The sequence below is a fragment of the Akebia trifoliata genome, chromosome 3, assembly GCF_017979445.1.
Source record: "Akebia trifoliata isolate Shusen 1 chromosome 3, ASM1797944v1, whole genome shotgun sequence".
NCBI classification, from domain to species: Eukaryota; Viridiplantae; Streptophyta; class Magnoliopsida; order Ranunculales; family Lardizabalaceae; genus Akebia; species Akebia trifoliata.
The window spans coordinates 51,159,711-51,181,828 of NC_141377.1; the positions used below are offsets into that span (position 1 = coordinate 51,159,711).

Below are 22,118 nucleotides of genomic sequence, written 5' to 3' on the forward strand. Positions count from 1 at the left end.
ATGGAAATTTGCCTCCTTTTACATCAAGCACTTCCTTGTTTGATCCTTCAAGGTTCCAACACAAAAGAAGTCATTCTACTTTGAAGGAAAAATTACTTTGGATGGCAACTTAGGAACAAATCAAGTACAATGTATATTCATGTCCAACATGAACAACAAATACTAGATCAGTATTGATTTTTTATTGCGGGGCTAAGACAGCTTTTTTCCTTTGTGGTGGGCTCTGCAAATCAAAGTTCTATTTCCAAATGAATTTTTAAGGTGAAACATTTGGATTTTTTGGTAGTGGAAGAGAGAAAATGCTGGAATACTGCATTTACTCTTGTGACTCCAGAATGGGGTCTTTGAGTAAATAAAAATTTGTTTATCCAATTAGTCATATTTATTGTGGTTGCAAAGTAACTCTCCTTTTATTTTCGTAATTCAGTATGCTTCAAAATCTGTTGCAATGCTAACGTCCAATAGCTCTTGGGGATATTAACATTTTCCACCATATTCACTTTTTAATAATACTCCTACCCATTTTGTCTTTTAGTGAAAAAGAAAAATGTATGTTGGTCTTTTACACAATAAATGCTTACCTATTTCTTTGCATGTGTGTGTGTGCGCATCTTTGAATTTAAATGTAGTGTTTGAAGTAAAGGCTTTGGATATATTTCAATTTACCAATTTAAATACATATGAGTGTGCGAAAGGGTGAGAAAATGGTGAGAAAATACTAAGTGATGCAAGCATAAAAAGCTTCCAAACCTTGGGAAATGATGAAAGAAAATATTGAAGTCATCCCATTAAGGAGACCCCTTTCAATTCCCCTATTATTTTGTTGCTTTCTAACAAGAATGTGCTAAATGGTTTAAAAGTAATTCCTAAACTTTAAAGATGAATAATGATCATGAAAATTTTAACTACAAGAAATTTGGTCTATAGTGGCGGATTATATAATTGTCGAGGTCATGTCATTGAGACAAATTTTTTAGGCTTTTGGCTAGAGTTTCATTCTTAAAGAGCTGTGAAAATAAGATTTTGAACAAAATAAAAAAAATCAATAAAGCTTGAGCATTGGGACCCTTCATTCAGGGACATTTTCTAGTGTTTTTATTTATTAACTTCTTACTAAATTTAATTCTATCTCTTTTATGGCCGAGATGAGACTTCAAAACGAGTTTTAAAATCATATAGCACAAAAAGGAAACCTAAATTCCAAATAAATAATCAATTTTTTATATGATTATTCATGGACCAGATGAGATGTCAAAATGAGTTTTAAAACCATATGGCACGAAAAGGAAATCCAAATTCCAAATAAATAATCATTTTTTAATGATTATTTCAGAAGGAAATCAGGGGACCTTGTTGCCATTTGTAATTTTAAAGTGTTTAAAGGGTATATTGAAGGTCATTTTAAATTAAAATTTTGAAATAATTGACATAACTGGCTGTACTTAAAATGGTGTCTTTAGGATTCCTTGGATACTTAAAAGCATCCTCCCATTTCAACCATCATTTGCATCACCCATTGTTTGGAATTTTTAATGTTCAAAGCTCATCTTCGATTTTATCAAAAATGAAATCTCGATGAAGAAGTGTGGTACCGAGCTAACACTTGCTACTAATATTCCTGAACAAACACAAGTGGTTTGATCTCAACACTTGATTTGATGTACAGAGTCCAAATTTGATTAGAGGAACATGTCTCTATCCAATCCCTATTCATCAACTATTAAACTCCAACATATGATATAAGGCATTTTTGGGGATGAAAGTAAGCCATTCTATGCACGATAAAATTACTTCGTTTCAACATATAATATTTTGATCAAAATTGGTGGATAGGATATGAAATTATTCTAGTACATGATAATCCATTAATAATTATATATGTGTGTGGATACATTATAATATAAATGCAAGAATAAGATTTAGTGTTTGCCCTTTAGAAAATGGTTACCTTTCTTCATGCATAAGAGCTTACAGGGATAGTTACCTTTATATTAATTTACTAGACTTAGGAGAAAACATTCTCCCAAATCCTCTAACTAAGATCGTCCAAGCAAGTTTTGGGCCCAATTTTGTTGATTTTTAATTCCTAATTGTTAGGAATGAAGGGGACTATCCAGCCCTATTAGGTTTCCAATTGGGAATTTAGAAACCTTCATATAATAGGAATTTTAATTAGTTTTACAAATCTGCTAAATTTTAAGTAAAGTTGAGTTTCATTAGAAGACTTTAACAATAATCATGACTAATGACAGGGCCCTTCATATAATATTTGATCAAATATAAATTCTAGAACAAATTGGCACAACAACAACTGATCAAATATAAATTCTACACTACAAACTGACAATGAAACAAGCTTTGTAATATAGTTGTTGAAGGTTTTCCATTACTAGTTCTCATTCCAAATACCCGTTTCTAGCCCAAATTCTTATTCATTCATTTTATTTATCTACCTATTCTTAGACTTCTTCTTGCTTTGTGAAAGAGGAAGGGAACAATTCTCATAATTAGCTACAAGCACCTGTCCCAAATCCTATCTTTCCCCCGGCCACATCGTAGACCACCTCCAATGCTCGCTGCTGTGTATTTCCAAGGATAGTCAGGTCATCGGCATTGGTGTTTCCAGCGAAAGCCAAGCAAATCTGTGATGCACTTAATGTATACAATGCCCCAGACTTGTCTAGGTCTACATCAACACCACCATCAAAATGCAACGTTATCTTTGGTGTTATGAACGTGTTGAACCCAGAAAGGTCATAACATGTGTCCAAAAGTGAATCTGGTTGAGCAGATGGATACTTCGACATCGAATTTTGGAATGCTGACTTAAGTGCCGAATAAGCTGTTTGTGGCAAACGAGTGATTACGGTGCCAGAGTCTATGATGGTCCCCGAAGAGGTAAATGCTGATGGTGGGATTGCTAATTTTTGATCTGCCACACTTATACCTAATAGGTTGAGGAAATAGAAGGACGGTTCTCTTGCGTCTGTTAATAAAGATGTGTATTTGAGACCTGTCTTGGTGGTGGCTCCAAATGCTAGGTAACCAGTGGAGCTTGCTGTTGGTGGGATACAATAAGAAAATATTTTTCCAAACTCTTGACTAGTCTGAGATACAAGTGATATCTTGTCACGTCCAAGGCCAAGCAACCCTGCTATTTTCCCAAATAATCCATGGTTGTTTTTACCGCAACCAAACTGGAAATTGGGGAATACATTGGAAGATGTTAGCGTTAATGCTTCGCGTGCAAAGTATCCAATGGAATATGATTGATCACCATATTGGATTTGATAGACACAAGTGGTGGAGGAGCATCTAGGGTCACTACTAGTGCCCGACTTAAGCTGGGAACACTCCATAGAACTGCAAGAGATATTGGAATATGATGATGACTTGGAGGGGTCAAATGTGGGGTCTCGTTGAGGATAGCAACTGACACATGGTTGGCATTGAATCCAAGTCAAGTCACTGCCAGTGTCAAATGCCAATGAAAGGTCTAGCTTGGGCGTACCAAATCCGATGGTAACTATGAAATTGCCAGTGTCAAAGGAGTTGCCTGGACTGACTGGGATTACTTGCTCTTCAGTGTTTTTTACTTGTGTGGAGATCCTGGAGTGGAGGTAGCGTACACGGATTTGATCTTGGAGGAGGATTTGGAGGGGATTGAGAGTTTTTGTGTTGGCCCTGTGGTTCAGTGGTGCACAAGGCCCATCTACGTGAGCCATTCTTAGTGTTGCGGGTGATCGTCTTGGACCTGAAATGTCAATTAAAAGATTATGTTAAATGTGAATGGAGTGGTGGGCAGAATGGAGCAAAGTTTGGTCTTACCATAGTGTGACCACTGATGAATCAAGGTCATCTTTTTCTGGCCTCAAACTAGAAAAAGATATTCCATACAACTATCATTTAGTTAATATTTCAAAATTAATCACTTTGAACATGTTTTTGATGATAATGGCAATAATCTTCGCATGAGGCTAGTGTGACTACGTCGGTAAGATTTCAAATCTACTACAGGTTATAAATCATAACACTCCCTTGTCACCCGTCCCATCCTCACGCACTCACACTAGTTCCACTCTCTTGTACTTTGTACATCAGACTTTAAAAAAAATAGAAAATAAAAAGCAAAAGAATAACTTTTTTTCCATTTCATCCAATACTAAAAAAATGGACGGCCAGCTTGCGAATTTAAAATTAAAATCCAACGTTGAAAAATATATATTTTTTAATTTCTTCCTAGGATTCTTAAAATTTTGTCAACAATGTCTTCGTGGCATAGAATCATGGCTTTGAATGTCACATGGATGGGCCGTCGGGAAACTTTCCTTAGGAAGGAAAAACGGGTGCCAGCTAGCTTAGTTGTCAACAGAGTAACATTTAAAACTTGGACTTTTTTATCCTTTCTAGGCTCAACTCACAGTTGAGGCTCTCCATCGACATGACCTTTAGGATTTGAGTAAAAAGTGTTAGAAAAGTGGTAGATGCACTAACAAAAAATAAAACAAAAAGTGAACAAGAAGATTGAGGCATGATAAGTCATTGTCCTTAAGAGTATATCATACCCCACAGACAATATCTCGATGTAGTTGCTTGCAGCAGAATACCCTTCAGGGTGTTAGAGAATAAGATGCACTGTATTAAGATACATGAGATACATTGTATTATTGTTAGTGTCTCTCATAAAAAATGGAAGGTTGTGATGAAGGATATTCTAGAATATATATTGATATTTAGAATATATCAATTGGGATATTCTAGAATATTTATATTAGGTAGTTTTCATATATCTTGGTTGATGTAATGTCTTTAAATACCCTACTAGGGTTTTTGTAAGAATCATCCAAGAATTATCAATAAATTCATATTTTCTACACAGGATACAACAATCAAATCCCAAACCAAGCATACACTCATAATGGTTGAGAGAAAGTGAACAGCTTAGATCGCTCCTTATTGCAAATAAGGAGAGAAAATATTAGGGCAAATTCGTGTTTAGACATGACCAATCCCACACACACACACACACACGAGGCTAGAAAGGGAGGATTTGCACGGGGGTGCGCAAATCCCCCTGTGCATGATGATTGCATGTGTCACACCTGGGTTTTGGTTGGGCCTTGTATGAGCATGGGGCTCTAGTTACTTTACTACACAAGTAAAGTATAATGTTATATAAAGACAAAGTAAGTATTTCTCATAGTCCACGCGGGACTAAAAGTTATAATGAACAAAACAAACACCAATCACTTATATTTTGAAAATATCCGAATTAGTTAAAAAGTACAATAAAAACATATATTAATTTCTTAGAAACTAGTTCCAGACCTCTAGGGATTAACACATATTTTCCTAAGCATGCATTTTTCTTGGAAATCCCTAGCATCCCAACCATGGTTTTAAATCTAGTCCGAGACCGAGACGACTCGTCCGATTTGTCTTGGTATCGCCCACCAATAATATGGATAGACAAGTCCTCCTAAACCTGATGTGTTTTTCAAGGGTCATTTCATCGTCTCATTGTTGAAGGAGACGACTTGAATAAATTAGACGACTTATTTGAGAGTCGAGACGACTCAGTCTCGTTCATGGATGAGACACCAAAACGAGTTTTATAACCATGATCCCAACAAGTGATGGAGAGCTCCACCCATGTGTTTGGAATGTGTACTAACTATCCCCGTGATGATTTCATCGCATGTTTATCATTTAAACATATTAATCTATAAGGGAAAAAATGTCTTGGGCATCACTTGCACCATTAGTTTATGTGTTTAGTTACCTTTGGTGAAGGAATCAGAGCAAACAGTTGATGTTAGTAGGGATTTGATTTCAATAACATGATGGTTCTTCATTGTCCCTCGCCCACCGTAGGCGTACGCTTTGTTCAAACAGCAGGAATGAATAGAAGAGGAAATGTAAACAATGGAAGAAGGAGGAACCCATAATGGCCGTATGAGTCTGCTCTATCAAGCCACTTCAGTCCCCTTGATCTTGATTCCTGTAAATTATACATATTTACATTTATACATAGGGGAAGTGAGGGCATGGAGAGGAAGGGGTCATAGTTGCATTTATTTCAGCTTTGCATTTATTTTCCGCGTTGGGCCAAGATAGAAAGAAACAATATTCAATTATAGAAGACTTATGTGCTCATGAAGACTAAGATCATAAATATGTTATAATGGTTGGGATCTCATGTTCACATATAAAAATGATATTCATGATTTGTCCCAATTATAGGTTGACTTTGGAGGTATTAAAACTGGAATTAGCCTAGTCTTTGTGGAGTCTTCTTGGGCACACTTGACACCACATCCACATATATGAGGGCTCCGCTCTAGACTATATTTAACACCAGTTGCATTGGCCTGATAGAGGATTTGATACAATATTCCGAAGGGATAATCTAAAAGGAATCTTTTATTAAATAAATAGCCTGCAACTAGTAATCGAGTTTACACCGTGTGAGACCCGCCAAATGTATATAAAGTGCCGTGCAATTAGTGTCGTTTGGGTAGTTTTGATTGGTTGTTTGTGTCGTCAACCCCACATTATTGGCTCAACATTCACATCATCTCGCGAGAGATCTCAGATTATATTTTGAAAATCTCGCCCCGAGTTAGTAAAACTTGGTTGAATCAACTGGGATTTTTGTAGATTTTGATTAAAATAATTAATTTTTTAGATTTTAGATTTTTATTATATAAATAAATACATTATTTTATGACTAAACATTTATTAATCTATGTCATTTTATTACAAAATTATAATTATTTTAATTTAAATATATGTAAATTAATCAATGTAAACCAAGTTTAATGGGTTGTCTTGTCCAAGACAACTCAGTCTCATCCATGGACGAGAAGAGACGTCAAACCGAGTTTTGAAACCATGCTTCACAGTAATGATTTGGGTCTAGGTCATGGTAAAGTGGAAGAAATCAAATCCTGGATGGCTGACCCAATCAATGGGCATCGGGCTAGTTTGGCTTGGGCTGGCTTGTAAGCTTATGGTCCCAGTTTGGATGTTTTAAATGACCTTTAAAAAATGAAAAACATAATCTATAAAAACAATTAAATTATGGATAATGTCACATTTTTATTTAAATTTCAAATTCTGTTATTTACATCTTGAGTACATCAAATAAATTGTGTAATAATAAATATATTGAGTAAATGAATTTTTTTTGTCAAGTGTTAGGAACTAAATCACATGCACTAAGTTAATTACTTCCCAACTGGGAATGTTTTGGTTTCTTTCTAAAATAAGACATGTTTGCTCATTAGGATGTATACAAGCAAAACGGTAAAGAAATCCCAAGGAAAAAACTACACAAAAATACATGGCTGATCACTCTAAGGTAGAATTGATTTATATCCAAGAAATAGAACGACCTAGATAATGTTTGAAATGACATTCTTCATGAAGAGCAAGTTTTCAAACAAATGTTAAGATTTTAAAAGTTTGTATAATTAATACAAAGTCGGGTTTTACAATAAATAATTATTTTTAAACACATACACATATTTATTTATTTATGTTAAAACCTTTTGAACGAATTTGGGATGATTTTAATTGCACTAGTCGAATCTACTCGACCAAGTCAAAACAAATGGAAATACATATTTGGTCCATTATGATTGAATCGGATCGATATCTCCAACCGTTTAACATTTTTTTCTTTACTTTTTTGTTAATTAGTATATTATTCTATTTTATAAGAATTTACGTTGTGTTAAAGTAGAAGAAAAATATATTTTGAAAACATATATTAAATGGTTGAGATTTATACTTAGGATAAGCATGTCTTAGATTTGTGTTATCAAGATGCACATAAATCAGGGATCCCAACATGGTTTTTAAACTTGTTCGAGACCGAGATGTATTGTCTGAGTTAACTCAATATCAGAGCTGAACAAGACCAACTCACAAAGTCATTTTTTTGACTGAGTTTTACGTCTCACGCATAATTTTTTGAGTTATCTCACGAGATGTCTCAAACGTATCAGAAAACTCGTCCGAGACAACTCGGTATCAAAGCTGAACGAGATGAGATGCGATACCGAGTTTAAAAACCATGGATCCCAATCCTTTTGAAAAAAATTTAAAGTAATATATCATTCAGATCTAGGTGGACATCTGTATTGGATTTGATTCTGATTCGGATCAAGCAAATCATATTCAATTCATTTTTCGGTTTAGATCTACTCGAGTTGTCCAAACCCATTAAATTCGGATATCAGATCACCCGACCCATGCGCTGGATCTGTTTCTGTTAGAAATTATGAGGGCATTTTCGTCCAACTAACACTTCCAGTAGTCATCTCTACAGTACTCAGTACTGCTACTGTATAAACCATGGAAACACAAGAAAAAGAAAGGAAAATTAAAAATGGCGGAACTTCCTCTCATCGACTTGTGCTCTTCTGATCGCGTCTCGACCGCTAAATCGATTCGTCAGGTTTCTTCTTGAAACCCTAGATTTCTGGATTTACACACATCTTCTGTTAAATTCTTGTTCGTCTCTACCTCTTTAGGGCAAAAAAGGCATGTTTTTTGAGTTTTTTTTTTTTGGGACAAAATATACTTCTCAGAAAATTTTAATGATCCATAAAGACATTATTTACCTTGAAAGTATTTTTTTTGTTTGTTTTAACTTTTAATTTGACTAACTAAATTCTTCTGTGTTGAAGCTTTTAATTAAAACGTTCAAATTGGTGATTTTGTTTCTATTTTAAAAGTTCTTAAAGATACATTGTTTCTGCACAAATTGGTGATCAGAAAGCCCCCCCAATTTTATTTTATTTTTAATTTAAAATTAGTTTGTGCTCTTCGATTAGTTGAATTTTGAAGTAAGTTTTCTTGAAGAGGCGGTTAGATTGTGTTTAAATGATTTAATGTGTAAATGTATATTTCAGGCATGTGTGGACTATGGTTTCTTTTACCTTGTGAATCATGGGATTGAGGAGGAGTTGCAAAAGAAAGTTTTTTGATGAGAGTAAGAAGTTTTTCTTGCTTCCACTGCAAGAGAAGATGAAATTGATGTGTAAAGATCATAGAGGTTACACGCCCTTGTATGCTGAGAACCTCAATTTTTTGGTGAAATCTAGAGGTTTGTTTTTGTAATCTATACTACACTTAAGTCTCTCATTTGTCATTTATGGCTTCTGTTTTTTTTCCTCTTTTTAAATTTTATTTTTTTATTTTTAATTGTAGGTTTAAGTTTGAAGGCGGTGTTTTGATCCCAATTTTCTACTTATGGCTCCTGAAAAGGATTTATATGTCTTTGCCTTTTTATATACAAGCCATTGTTCTCTATTTTCTATTTTCATTGGATGGGTAAGATGGATTAGAACCCATGAACTCAAAGTTGCTTTGCAATGTGTCAAACCAACTGAGCTATCGTTCTTGGCCCATTTTCTTGTCTTGTAGCGTACAAGTGTATCAATCATGACCGTCCAATTGATGGCTCTAATCTAGATGAGATCAACGCAATGCAAATCACATTTATGCACTTTAGTCCCCCCTCCCACCAATTCTGATGACCGAGATGAGACCCATCAATTGGATACTTTGGATTGACCGAAATGTGTGTCATGTAGTAATTTAAAAAGCCATTTCTATTGTAGTTTCAAGAAAATTCATGTAACTTTATGTAGCATTCGTATTTCAGAATCATGTGTTTGTTTCTTTTAAGCTAAAGTTTAGTTCTTTGTTCTTTATTTCTTTTATGTTTTTATTATATACAAATTGGTAGTTATGCATTGATTTATTGATCACTAACCTCTTGAAGGTTAAGCATGCTATATCCCTTGTGTTGCATCTGTATTTGGTCACTTTCTTTTTTCTTCATGAGAGTACTTCACTTGTGTTTTTTCCATAGTTGAAGTCTATATTACTTAACTGCCTGAAATGAATTCTTTCTTCTTTACTCTATCACTTTGCCTAACTGGGTCTAGCTGATCGATATGAAGATGGAAGAAATTGCCTCACCTCTACTTTTGGTATTTTCGAGAGCTTTATCCTATCAGCCTCTTTTATCAATTAGGGAATCACAACTTTCAAAACTTAGTTTGGAGATGAAGGATTTCATTCAAGGACAAGGCTTTTTGATTCAGAAGTTTGTCACTCCCACCATTGATGCAGAAGAGATTCCTGAGAGAAAACTGAAATAAAGGTAGTAAAATCTTGGGATAAATGATTTCGGTTGCACTCCCTTGGCATGATAGTTCCACCAATCGGTAAGAAGTTCATGGAGAAGGCAGTGGAGGGTTGGTGACCAAGTAATCGGGCTGTATGGGGAGTAATATTGGACATTCATTCAACATCTATAGTAGGGATTCAGATATGTTGTTTTCTCGGCTCTTGAGAAAGTAGTTTATTAATATATTGAAAAGGATAGGAAAACTCCTCCCTAGCCTCTCCTCTTTTGCCATTCCATTCAACTACTTATCTAGAATGATATCTAATAAAGAACAAACATAAGGAAATTGATCACTCTTAGTACAAGGGGAGCGGTTGATAGATGGGATTCTTGGCATTGTTTTGTTTTGTGAGATGAAACAAATATGTATTGCATTACTATGTAAGGAAAGTTACAAAAATAGGGAAAAAATTCCCCAAAGTATTAGGAAATTGCACATTCAACATTATGCTCCAATACGATTACTTACATTGTCTCCTCAACACTTCATTACTTCTTTTAGCAAATAGTCATTCACCATTAGCTAAAGATGAGAACTAGCATTGCAAACTTGCCAACACCACACCAGGCATCCTCCCAAAAGCATTTTATTTATTTATTTATTATTATTTTTATTTATCAGTAAACTTGTTTTTAACGAATTCAGTAATTCAGTGTTGGCAGAATTTCAACCAAGGTCTTTGGTATCATCACCCGAAGACTTTACCACCTAAAATTTCCATTGCTTCTTACCTTAAAATTTGGTACCCACAATTAATTCATCATGAATCTTGAAATAAGTACCTCTTAGCTAAGTGTTAAGACGTGTGGAGAGTTGTTCCCACGTCCCTGGTTCGAACCCACTTGAACCCATACTTCTTATGCTAACCACTAACCATTAACCAAGCATTTACCTATCAAAAAAATTCATCATGAATCTCCATAACCCTTTTCCAGACTTTCACACCATACATCGTTGTGACCTCTTGCCTATTCAAAATTTTGATTGGGAACATCAAACTTATGTTCAATGTTGCACATTCTTTTCTTCAACAAATATTTACCAATAGGAGCATTGTTAATAATCAATCTTTTCAACCCATATGCCATATCCATAAAAATTTATGTCTTTGCTGAGCTTCAAATCTCAAAATATGATTTCTTCACTAACTACCATTCCATAGAATTCTTTTTCAAGCATTTAAATATGCACAATAATTTTACATGCAACTTTGGGAGGATGACCATTTCTTTTATATATATTATAGATCCTTTTTTTTTTCTTTTGCATTATTAGAATCCATCAAATAATTTCTGTCTCTCTCTCTCTCTCTCTCTCTCACACACACACACACACACACACACACACACACACACACACACATACACACACACACACATGCATGGGCACACACACAGTATTTCATTAACTATTTTTTGGTCCATTTTTAGTAAGTCCAACGAAAATGGAGTGAGTAGTCAAACTTAATTTTCCTCTCTTGTGATTGTAAAATAGGTGATTTAAAGGAGGGTTTCTACATTGGTCCAATTGAAGGTGCAAAACAGAGTAATCTGAATCAATGGCCTTCTGAAGGTATTATTTGTACTTATCCTCATTACCTTACATGGTTGTCGAGATATATAAAAACTCCTTTGCATCGAGAACCGTACTCTCAATTTGTAAACCGTTATATCTTTTCACACCCTCAAGAATTTTCTGTAGTGAAGAAAATATTCAATAATATGGCTTGTATGCTTGATTAATCTTTTTAAACTATATTCCTGACCACTTTTATACATTTAGAATGCTAATATTATATTAACTGTATTTTATGTGAACCAGTGTTTTTTCTTATGAAACTTTTATGTTCTTCGTCGATTTACTTGTTGCGTTGCTTGATATTCAATTGAGAATGTTTTTTTAATTTGCAATACATATTTATGGATTCAATACATAATTTTCCCGAGCACAATGTTTGATGTTGTCTTGGTTATGAAATTTCTAGAAGCTTTACCGTCTTGGAGATCAATAATGGAATCTTATTATGAGAAAGTATTGTAAGTTGGATGTTCCATTAGTTTTTCCTATTTCTTTTATGTTGTATGTTTTGCAAGTGTAGATGAAAATTAACCAACATTCTTCTATTGACTTTGGAGTATTTCATTCTTGGTGGTATCCGTTCAAACTTTAATAAACTTATGCAACATGGTTCGAAGGTATAGTTGCTAAATCTTCATAACTCGCTCTTCATGTAAGGTCACCTGATGGCTTAGAGAGGTCTGCTCCTACTTTGGTTCTTATACATGTTGCTACTATGGTAGCAGAGGGGATTTTTTTTATAGCTCGGCTCTTCCTTTTTTCATAATCGTACCTTACATGATGAATTTAATTTATTTGATTGGTATAATAACAATACCATTAAGAGCTACTTTGGCTCTTTTCACGGAGACATTAAGAAAGTTTAGCCTATTATACAGTGTCTCAATTGTACTTACGTTAGATTTTGGTATGGGGTTGTATAAAGTAGCTTTGTTTCATTTGATCATTCATGCCTATTTGAAAGGATCCGGATCCATTATTCATTCAATGGAAACCATTCTTGGATATTCTCAAGATAAATGGTTTAACAAAGTGTCAATTACACTCTGGAGGGTAAGTGAAATGAGACATTCGGGGTTTGTTTCAATATGTCTGTATTTTCATTGCCATTGTCTCGGTTTTCCTCATACCATTTTGGTCAATATATCTCATTTTTTTCAACTAGCGGAGACTTACCTCGAGACTGGACCATTAATTTCTTCATTTGAGAGTTCTTTGGGATTTGCTTATTTTTTTTCATTGTTGACTTTATTGGCCATCTTTTTTTATTTTTTTGATTCATTTACTCCTATCTTTGAGCATAGGAAATTATTTTGGTTGAACTTATTTTTAGGTAATATGGTCGAAAGACTCATATTGTATCTATTACCTACATATTTGGATAGTGCATCTAAATAGTTTATCTAGGTTAAGTTGTGAGTAATATTTAAGCCCTAGACCACTTATATCACTTTCTAGATATCATCAGACTGAGACAAAAAGACTGTTTATGCAAATGGTTCCTTCATTTGAGGAGATGAAACTTTTGTGTGTTAACAAGGTTATGGAAATAACAACTATTGGGTCTTTCTTCCTCAGATCTATTGGGAAAAGGCTAATCTCTTTGATTGCTTTGGCTTTGAGCTTGGACGAAAGCTTCTTTGAGAAATTAGGGGCATTTCATGAAGCAATGGGATTTGTCCGTCTATTACGCTATCCAGGTTAGAGAGCATTATGTTGCCTCATTTCTGTTTGTTTGTCTATTACAATTTCTTTCCATACAACCATTTTGTATGAGTACAAAACAGTTTCTTGAACTTGTGTAAGACGTTATTTTGTGGAAAGGTAGTTTATTTTTTACACCCTTCTTTGTCACTTATATTAAGTCCATCTTATTAGCCTCATACTAGATGATAAGTTATTAGCCTTGTACTAGAAGTATGGGCCATCTAACTTATCGTTTGCTGTCGTATATTTTTGTTCTGCTGCTTTTAATATTTGATTCTTTTTCTGATTAAAAAACTACTATACTTTTTATCTTATAGCCTAGATTTTCTTCCTAAAAAGTAACGTTGAAAAATTTAAGTATCGCCTTTTATACTGGTTTCTTCTCCACTTCTAAACTAGCATTAAATTCCTAAACCCTGAAGCAATAATTATTTCAGTGCCCAAAGACAGTAAACCATCGAGGTGTCAGCTTGCCCATAAATACACATGAAAGTAGGTGTTTCCTTTTGCATAAGTCACTTTGGAGCCACATGGCTAACATTTTTACACATTGATCCCATGTAAGTTTTTCCCTTGTTTTGTTCAACCCACCCACACACCAGATATCAAATTGTAGCCTTCGATTTGAGTGTTTTTTTTATATAAATAACCTTTGATTTGAGTGTTATCTCCCCATGAGCCTGGGTCCGATGCTTTTCATCTGTTTGTTGATCGCAAAGCTCATGAGGAAAAAAGATCAAATCTAACAATCAGCCCACTTTATAGGGATGTTATATTGCCATATGGCGGATTAAATACTTACAGGATCGGTGGGACCAAATGAATCAAGTTTCTATGACATTTTTTTAAAATTTTTTTGTTGATGACCAAAAAAAATTCCATAGAAGGACAGCAGCTCTCGACCCACAACTGAGCTGTGAACTCCACGAAAACTGGTAGAAACTTGTGTGTGGTGCTTGACTCGTCAACTTAGCTCATTAACACAATCTTTAATAGGGAACCCAGCCCTTATAACACTATCTTAAAGTTGACAGGTATTTCTTTTTCAAAAAAATGTTCCTAATTTTTGTTGACTTGTGACCTGACAAATTGAAGTTTAGGACTAAGATTGTGGTAAATTGTACCGATCAGATTCAAAACTTTATAGCATATTAAATATTTTCGCACATTTTTACTCCCATTTTCTTCAATGTTTTCTTGCTTTGGGAGGATTTAGGTTGCAAAACAAAAATTCTCTGTAGGGGTTTGAGTAAAAAAATTGTAATGGTTAAAAACAATTTAAAAAAAACCATTATCATTTTGTGTACTTTGAAGTTGCATTTTGGTAAAACCTCTTTCTCTTTAATCTGATATTCCTTTTGTACATATAGGTTTTTAACTACTGTAAATGCATCTTATATACAGTTTTATAATGCTTTTACACAAGATTTATTTGTTGTTATTATTAACTTTTTTTTTTTTTTTTGCCTTTTAGTGTGAAAATCACAGAATTTTTTAATACCCCAATTTCCATACTTTTCACCCTAAGCACATTTAGGATCATAGGTTAATTTGGCTATGACAAGTCAGCGCTTTATTTGATTTTTATTACTTAAATGACACAAGGCTTATTTAGCTTAACTTTGATGAATGTAAAAGTGACATGAACAGGTAGAGTCTCCATCAGTCATATTGCAAATAGAGGTGTTAAAAACTAGTGTAAGGATGCCTACTCTGTTTCAATCCATATGACGAACCAAGGTGTTGAGTTTCCTATTGAGGAAAATTTCTATGTAATTGAGGATGATGAAAACATCCCTCACAAGCTTCCGAGTATTTTATTTGATGACATTACATTTAATTATTCTTGTTAGCTTATTTTAATAAAAAGGGAGGGACCCTTTAAACCCCAGCTTACCGATAAAGGAAAAAAAAAAAGGTGTTGAGTTTCCTAGACTTATATTTGGGTTTCAATTCCTCCCACCCCCCAAACATCAATCTCTTACTTAAGAAGCCATGTTAACTAGCACCATTGGAGAGGTTTTAATTAGTAGATGCCAGTTCAAGGAAGTTGTAATCTGTTGATGGCAGGTTTGCATCTTAATTTTCATTTCAGGTGAACTAGCTTCTTTGAATGAGGAAACATTTGGTGCTTCTGCTCATCCAGATTATGGAATGATCACTCTTCTGGCAACTGCTGGGTTCGGTGGACTTCAGGCATGTCTGGCTTCATAACAATGTGATCATTTATCCCTTTAAATGTTTATGGTTGAGTCCATCTTTCATCTTTTTTTTGACAGATTTGCAAGGAAAAGGATAAGCAACCGCATATCTGGGAGGATGTGCATCATGTCAATGGGTGAGTCCCTAACTACAAGATTTTTATGTAGATCAGTTAATGAAAATATTACTGATGTTTGGATTTCAACAAGGATTAAAACGAGGTTTCACTCTTATTTACCATGATCATGGACTCTAAATGTTGTAAACCTTTTAACACTAAAGGCCTGATCCAATGGGGAATCCTCCCATTTTCTCTATGTGTGTGCAGGGAGATTAATAGTCATGTTGTTTTGGCTTTTTAAGTTCTTGTATCTTATCCTGTTGGAGGTAATCTCATTCTAGTGTAGGACTTTCTTCTTTTCAAAATGAAGAAACTATTTCCCTATGTTGGGGACTTAAGTCATACTTTTCAATAAATTATTAGAAAGCCAAAGAAATCTTAGGATGAAGAATCGAAATTTTCGGTAATATGATTTTAAAAACTAAACAATGAGATAGAAAAACTCTTTCTTATAGCATAATAGACTGCAAGGAGCGGAAAACTCATCTGGATGGGTACCTCCTCCGCTATGACATTGATTATGCGAAAAATTTGATCTAATCAGACGCTTCTCACATCTTTGACTTCCCATTTATAATTTTTCAAGATCAAGGATGAACTTTGAGTCCTTGTTTGTTTGCTTAGTAATAATGAAATAATTGATCATGTTCAAGAGCATTAACTTTGGTGTCTATTGTTTTCAAATGATGTAGTATTAGTTGAGGATACTAGAGACGGAATCAACACAAAACTAATATTGTGGAGAGATGTTGGACCCAAAGGCTTTAGAATAAGTAGTACCAAGATTGAGTATATGGAGTATAAATTTAGTAATGACTCCCAATAGTGGGAATAGTCAACAAAACTTGATGGTCTAGAAATACCCCGGAGTGACCAGTTTCATTATCTCGAGTCTATTATGCATAAAGATGGACAGATTGAGGAAAATGTTGCTTATAAAATCAGAGTTGGATGGTTAATTTGGAGGTATGATGTGTGATAGATACATACCAATCAAATTAAAGAATTTTTTTACCATATAGTTGTAAGACCAACAATGTTTAAATGTTGGACGGTTAAGAACCATCATGTTAATAAATTGAACATAGCAAAGATGAGGATGTCAAGATGAATTAGTGGAAAGATTAGGAAATAAAGATAAAATTAGAAACAAATGCATCCGGAAAAATATCAGAGTAGCTTCAATAGGTGATGAGCTAATAGAAAGTCAACTAAGATGGTTAAGGAATGTTTAATGAAAGCCGATCACATGCTTAGTTAGAACTAAAAGAATATATGAAGAATGTTGATGGAGATAGTGAAAGTATATATGAACTGACTTTTAATAACATAAAACTTGGCTTTGGACAGAGTAAAATGAAGGAACATGATTCGTTTAGCCGAATTCAAATCTTGGGGATAAGGCTTTTTGTTATTGTATTTTTATAACCTCTATTTTAGCCTATTGCTTGCACTCTAATACCTAATCTTTTAGGGTTTAAGCTTTATTTGTAGTTTTGTATTCTTTGCTCGTGCTCAACTTTCATTGTGTTTTGTGATTTATTTTGTTTCTATACTCTTTGGCTCCAATTTAATTAAGGCACTGATTTTCTAATATTTGTTTAGAATTTAAATTAAACCCGTGTATTTCAAGAGGACCTAACATTGTAGACATGGTTTTGAAACAAAAAAATATTTTTTTGGAAAAATTATCAAATTAACAATAATTTCTTTTTGGCATATTTGAGGAAGAACAGAAGAAAAAAAAAAAAAAAGGGAGGGCAACATTTTTTAATTATTTTTGCAGCGTAATCATCCAAAGTGAGTGCAAAGGGGAATTTTTAAGTGATGGAGTGCAATTGGTAATGGGTGGTGTGCAACTAGTCGGTCCCTTTGTTTTTCTTTCATTAAAGAGTTGGATGGTACTACTTTGGTCATTTCAATTCAGTGAATTGAACTAGCATGGCTGAATACCCTCTTATGAAATTTTGATATTTTGCTCAAATCATTGGACGCTGATTTCAACTAATTTCATCCACATGATCTCAGATCAAATTAGAAAAATTGTTTGACTTGATATATATATATATATATATATATATATATATAGTCAAATTATTAGAAATTTTTACATAAAATATGATTGATGAGAAGATAATATTCCTTTTTATATAATCAATACATATTTTGAAAATTAATTTTTTTTTATCAAAAATAATAAAACCCAGGTAACTTGCCCACGTTTAATTGAATCAACTAATTTTTTCAATACAACTCCAAGTCATCAAATCTTGAAACAGTCAATGTGAATGATTATTCTCGAGGAAAATTCTACTATTCATTAATGATATTGAGCTTAGGGCTGTCAATGATCCAAAATATATCCGATGTTTGAATTGGTCTAAACCGATATGATAAAAAATATAAAAAAAAAAAAAAAAATGAAAAATTAAATTTTCGAATCGAACTCGGATCTCTCTCTCTCTCTCTCTCTCTCTCTATATATATATATATATATATATATATATATATATATATATATATATATATATATATATATATGGGGCGGTTCAAGGGCCATTTGTATAAACATATGAAAAAACAATGGTTTTTCAAAATATGGGTTAGAGGTTTTGGATTGAGCTGATTTTTAGTAGGGATGGTCACTATGACGAGAAGATCACCCTCACAAAAAATCAGCTCAATTAGAAACTTCTGAATCCATCAAAAGTGATTTACAAATTATTGACAAAAATTGGCAAAAAATCGATAGTCCACATTCCAAATCACTTTTAATGGGGTTAGAAGTTTCAGATTTGACTGATTTTTTTTCCGGATGATCTTCCCATCATAGAGATCATCCTTACAAAAAATCAGCTCAATCCGAAATTTCTAACCCATATTTTGAAAAAATTTAAATATTACATTGTTTTTACATATGCTTTCTCATATGTCCCTTGAACCTAACCCTATATATATATATATATATAGATAAAACATTTTAGTCCTTTTGGGTTTGCTCTATATTTGTAGTTGGAAAGTAGATTTAAAAAAAAAAAACAAACATGATTTGATATGTTTTGAACATTGATCATTTGCAAAAAAGACATGTCTTCGGATCGGATTGATTTCGGATTAAGAATGAAATGAAATTGATCAAATTCAGTTCACATATTCATTAATCCATTCGAATTGATACATAATTAAAAAAATTTGAATCATAACTAAAGAGGTATTGATCTGGTACCAAATTGATCCATTGCCAGCCCTCAAACTGGGACAATTTTAAAATCATGTTTCAAAGGCACCTAATGAATCTTCTCAAGAAAGAAAAAGAAATACTAAGATGGTCCACACGCTTTTGACACAGTTCACTCTTTTAGAGAGTGCAATGTATAACTATTATTGGTAGCATAAATTCCATGTATCAATTCAAAAGGGTTTATTTGTAATTAAAAATATTGATTAAACGGTTTTTAAAAATTAGATAATAAAAATTATACTTTTGTATTTTGAAAAATTAAATGACTTGATTATATGGTGGTAGGCTGCAATAGTGTAATTGAAATTTTCTTGATTTTTTTTTATCAAAAATATCATAATTATATTAAAATTAAATATAAAAGTGAGGGCATTTTTGACCACTCAAGTCACTTTTCTAATCCAATGCGTATTCCACTCTTAAATCACTATTCATCATTTTAAAATACTATTCAAATACATTTAAAAATTAAAATTGAAGTGTTGCTATGGGCACTCCAATTTCTTATTTATTATATTTCAATTAAAAGAAAAAAGAGAATTGCTATTGACACCCCAACTTTAACTTATTGCACCCCCAATTTATTAAATTATTTATCTCATCCCCATTAAAAATTAACTATTTCTCGTGCAACCAATTTAAATTTTCATTTTGATTGGTGAGAAACTTTTTAACTTTGATTGTAGACCATACTTGATATGATAAGACCCGTATTTTTACTATTAATAAAAATATCGTATTAATGTGCTAAGATGGTCCATACGCTTTTGGCCTGGTTCCCACATTTATACTCAATTTGTTGACTATTAATGTGCGGAAACCACTGTTGTGAGAGTCTAGAAGGTGGCATAACTTACATGTATCAATTCAAAAGGGCTTATTTGTAATTAAAAATATTGATTAAACGGTTTTTAAAGATTACTTAATAAAAATTATATTTTTGTAATTTGAAAAATTAAATAACGTGGTTATATGGCGGTAGGCTGCAATAGCGTAATTGACTTTTTTTTTTAATACCAAAAAGACCCTAATTATATTAAGTTTAAATATAAAAGTAAAGGCATTTTTGACCACTAAAATTTTGATGCCGAACCACTTCTTCTCCTCTTCTCCTAATTATATTAAATTTAAATATAAAAGTGAGGGCATTTTTAGCCACTAAAATTTTGATGCCGAACCACTTCTTCTCCTCTTCTCCCATTATAATAGTAAAGATTATTATAAATAAATAAAAATTTCTCGACAAGTTTGACAATTTATTATAATACCATTATTACTGTCATGAATTGAAGAGATTTAAATACAATCAAGACAATCGAAGAGCAACTCTAACAGAGAGCTTTTAAAAATATCTTCAAATGAGTATCTAGTCATTTGAATTAATTTGAAATGACCCATCTACCCTAAATGAAAAGGAAACCACAAAAAAAAAAAAAAAAAAATTATAATGTCTTGTAAAATATCACAATTGTAGCTGGGGAATAATTGACTTTAAAGACGACCTTCACCTCATCTGATACAAAACTTGCTTCTCTAAAACTTTTCTCACTGTGTAAATGTGTTTGTGTATCGATTGCATTTGAAAGCTCTTATCATTTCCACAATAGAATTCATGACTCTATCTATACACATAGTAAGTTTTTTTTAGTTTCTTTGCTTTGATTATATCGCTTGTTATACAATAAATTTTTTTCTTTTTTTTTGGGTAACAATAATTAAATAACCTAATTGGATCTTTGCAGGAGGATATCAAAAAAGAGGGAAAGTAATCTAAGGCATAAGCAACTATAAGCCCTTGTAAGTCATTTGGTTTTACCTTTTTAGTTTCCCAAGCTTTAATCTGTCATGTATTTATTTCCTTGTTATTACTTATTACTTTAATGGTGTATTCCTGGAATAAGCTCAATTTGTTATTACCAGAACAAGACCCATTTAAAAATTGGAATTCTATTCAGAGCTACTCCCAACCCAACACTTATTTGAAGGATCCCAAACCCATTATGGATGTTGGAGTCTCTTCAACTCTCCAAAACTTAAATAAGTACCCTCTATAACACATTGATAAATAACAAAAAATTATTGATTTTGTCTACATATTTGTTTTATACGAAAATATATAAAAATTAACTAATTATGATCATATCTAGGGCTGGCAATGATCTGAAATATACCCAATGTCCAAACGAGTTAGAACCAATCCGATCCAAAAAAGCATGAAAAATCAGATTTTCGTATCGGATTCGGATTGAAATCTTAGATCCGATACTATTTCGGATTGCTTTCGGATGTACCCCAATCTGCTTTGAAAAAAATCCGATCCGAACATATTTTAATATTCTTAATTTCAAAATGTTTTAGTCTTTTTGGTTTTCCTCTATATTTGTAGTTGAGAAGTAGATTTTTAAAAATTTTATATGATTTATATTTTTAAATTTTTTTGAACACTGATAATTTGAAAGTAAGGCATGTGTTTGGATCGGATCGGATCGATTTGAGAATAAGTATTAATCCGATTGGATCGGGTACACGTTTAAAAAATTTCGGGTTGGTATTGGATTGGTATTGATTCGGTACCAAATCGATCCATTGCCAACCCTAATCATATCCAATAGGAAGAAAATTTGCATTCACATCTTTAGTATTATTTTATCAAACATTTATGGTAGATGTCATACTTTCATTTATTTATGAATTTTGATAATATGACTCGGTTTTTGGCTAATGCCTTGACGTTAATTTCTCTCTCCTGTCCATAGTGAAAAAAGAAACTTTTTGATCTAATCACTTTGTGACATTCAAAAATATGATCCGATGCAATGGAGTTGTAGTGGACAAAATTATATGAACTCTTAAAAAAAAAATTAATAATTATTTTTCACTGTTAAATTTTATTTTTAAATTTGGGTGCTATCTTGTCGTCCATTTTCAACACCTTGGATCAAGCTTGAAAAATAATATTTTTTTAATATATATATTTTTGAATATGAATATTTTGATGAAATCTAAAAGGCTGTGTTGTGGGATTATAAATGTGATAATCAATGTGGGCCCAACAACCCTT

The 22,118-nt window shown here is 33.0% G+C and overlaps 2 protein-coding genes and 1 pseudogene across 6 annotated transcripts in view; 2 read left to right on the plus strand and 1 right to left on the minus strand.

Moving 5' to 3' along the window:
* LOC147407787 (disease resistance RPP13-like protein 4) overlaps nucleotides 1-22,118 on the plus strand; it is a 67,888-nt gene that overhangs the window by 15,154 nt on the left and 30,616 nt on the right. For 3 of the 4 annotated variants that reach the window (XM_086436539.1, XM_086436538.1, XM_086436537.1), the window contains exon 4: nucleotides 20,800-20,854. The gene's annotated coding sequence lies outside the window, so the exon portion shown is untranslated. Of the gene's footprint in view, nucleotides 1-20,509; nucleotides 20,691-20,799; nucleotides 20,855-22,118 lie in introns of those variants that run through there. The other variant, XM_086436540.1, reaches the window with a different exon arrangement.
* On the minus strand, nucleotides 2,240-5,907 carry LOC147407788 (aspartyl protease family protein At5g10770-like). The gene is made up of 2 exons (XM_086436534.1): nucleotides 5,783-5,907; nucleotides 2,240-3,754 (listed from the first exon to the last, which is right to left on the minus strand). Exons 1-2 carry the CDS (start codon nucleotides 5,853-5,855, stop codon nucleotides 2,508-2,510), a joined length of 1,320 nt encoding a protein of 439 aa, XP_086292660.1. The 5' UTR covers nucleotides 5,856-5,907; the 3' UTR covers nucleotides 2,240-2,507.
* LOC147407789 (azadirone synthase LFS-like) lies at nucleotides 8,381-17,859 on the plus strand (annotated as a pseudogene). Its single transcript, XR_015176891.1, has 8 exons — nucleotides 8,381-8,464; nucleotides 8,922-9,115; nucleotides 11,703-11,780; nucleotides 12,193-12,244; nucleotides 13,365-13,486; nucleotides 15,589-15,689; nucleotides 15,773-15,831; nucleotides 16,024-17,859. The product of XR_015176891.1 is annotated as an azadirone synthase LFS-like (transcript).

What these genes read in the sequence shown, in the direction of transcription:
- LOC147407788 (XM_086436534.1), bottom strand. Translation starts at nt 5,855, where the DNA reads ATGAAGAACCATCATGTTATTGAAATCAAATCCCTACTAACATCAACT. An exon ending in CTCTGATTCCTTCACCAAAG is followed by an intron (nt 3,755 to 5,782) that starts GTAACTAAACAC and finishes TTGACATTTCAG; the next exon opens with GTCCAAGACGATCACCCGCA.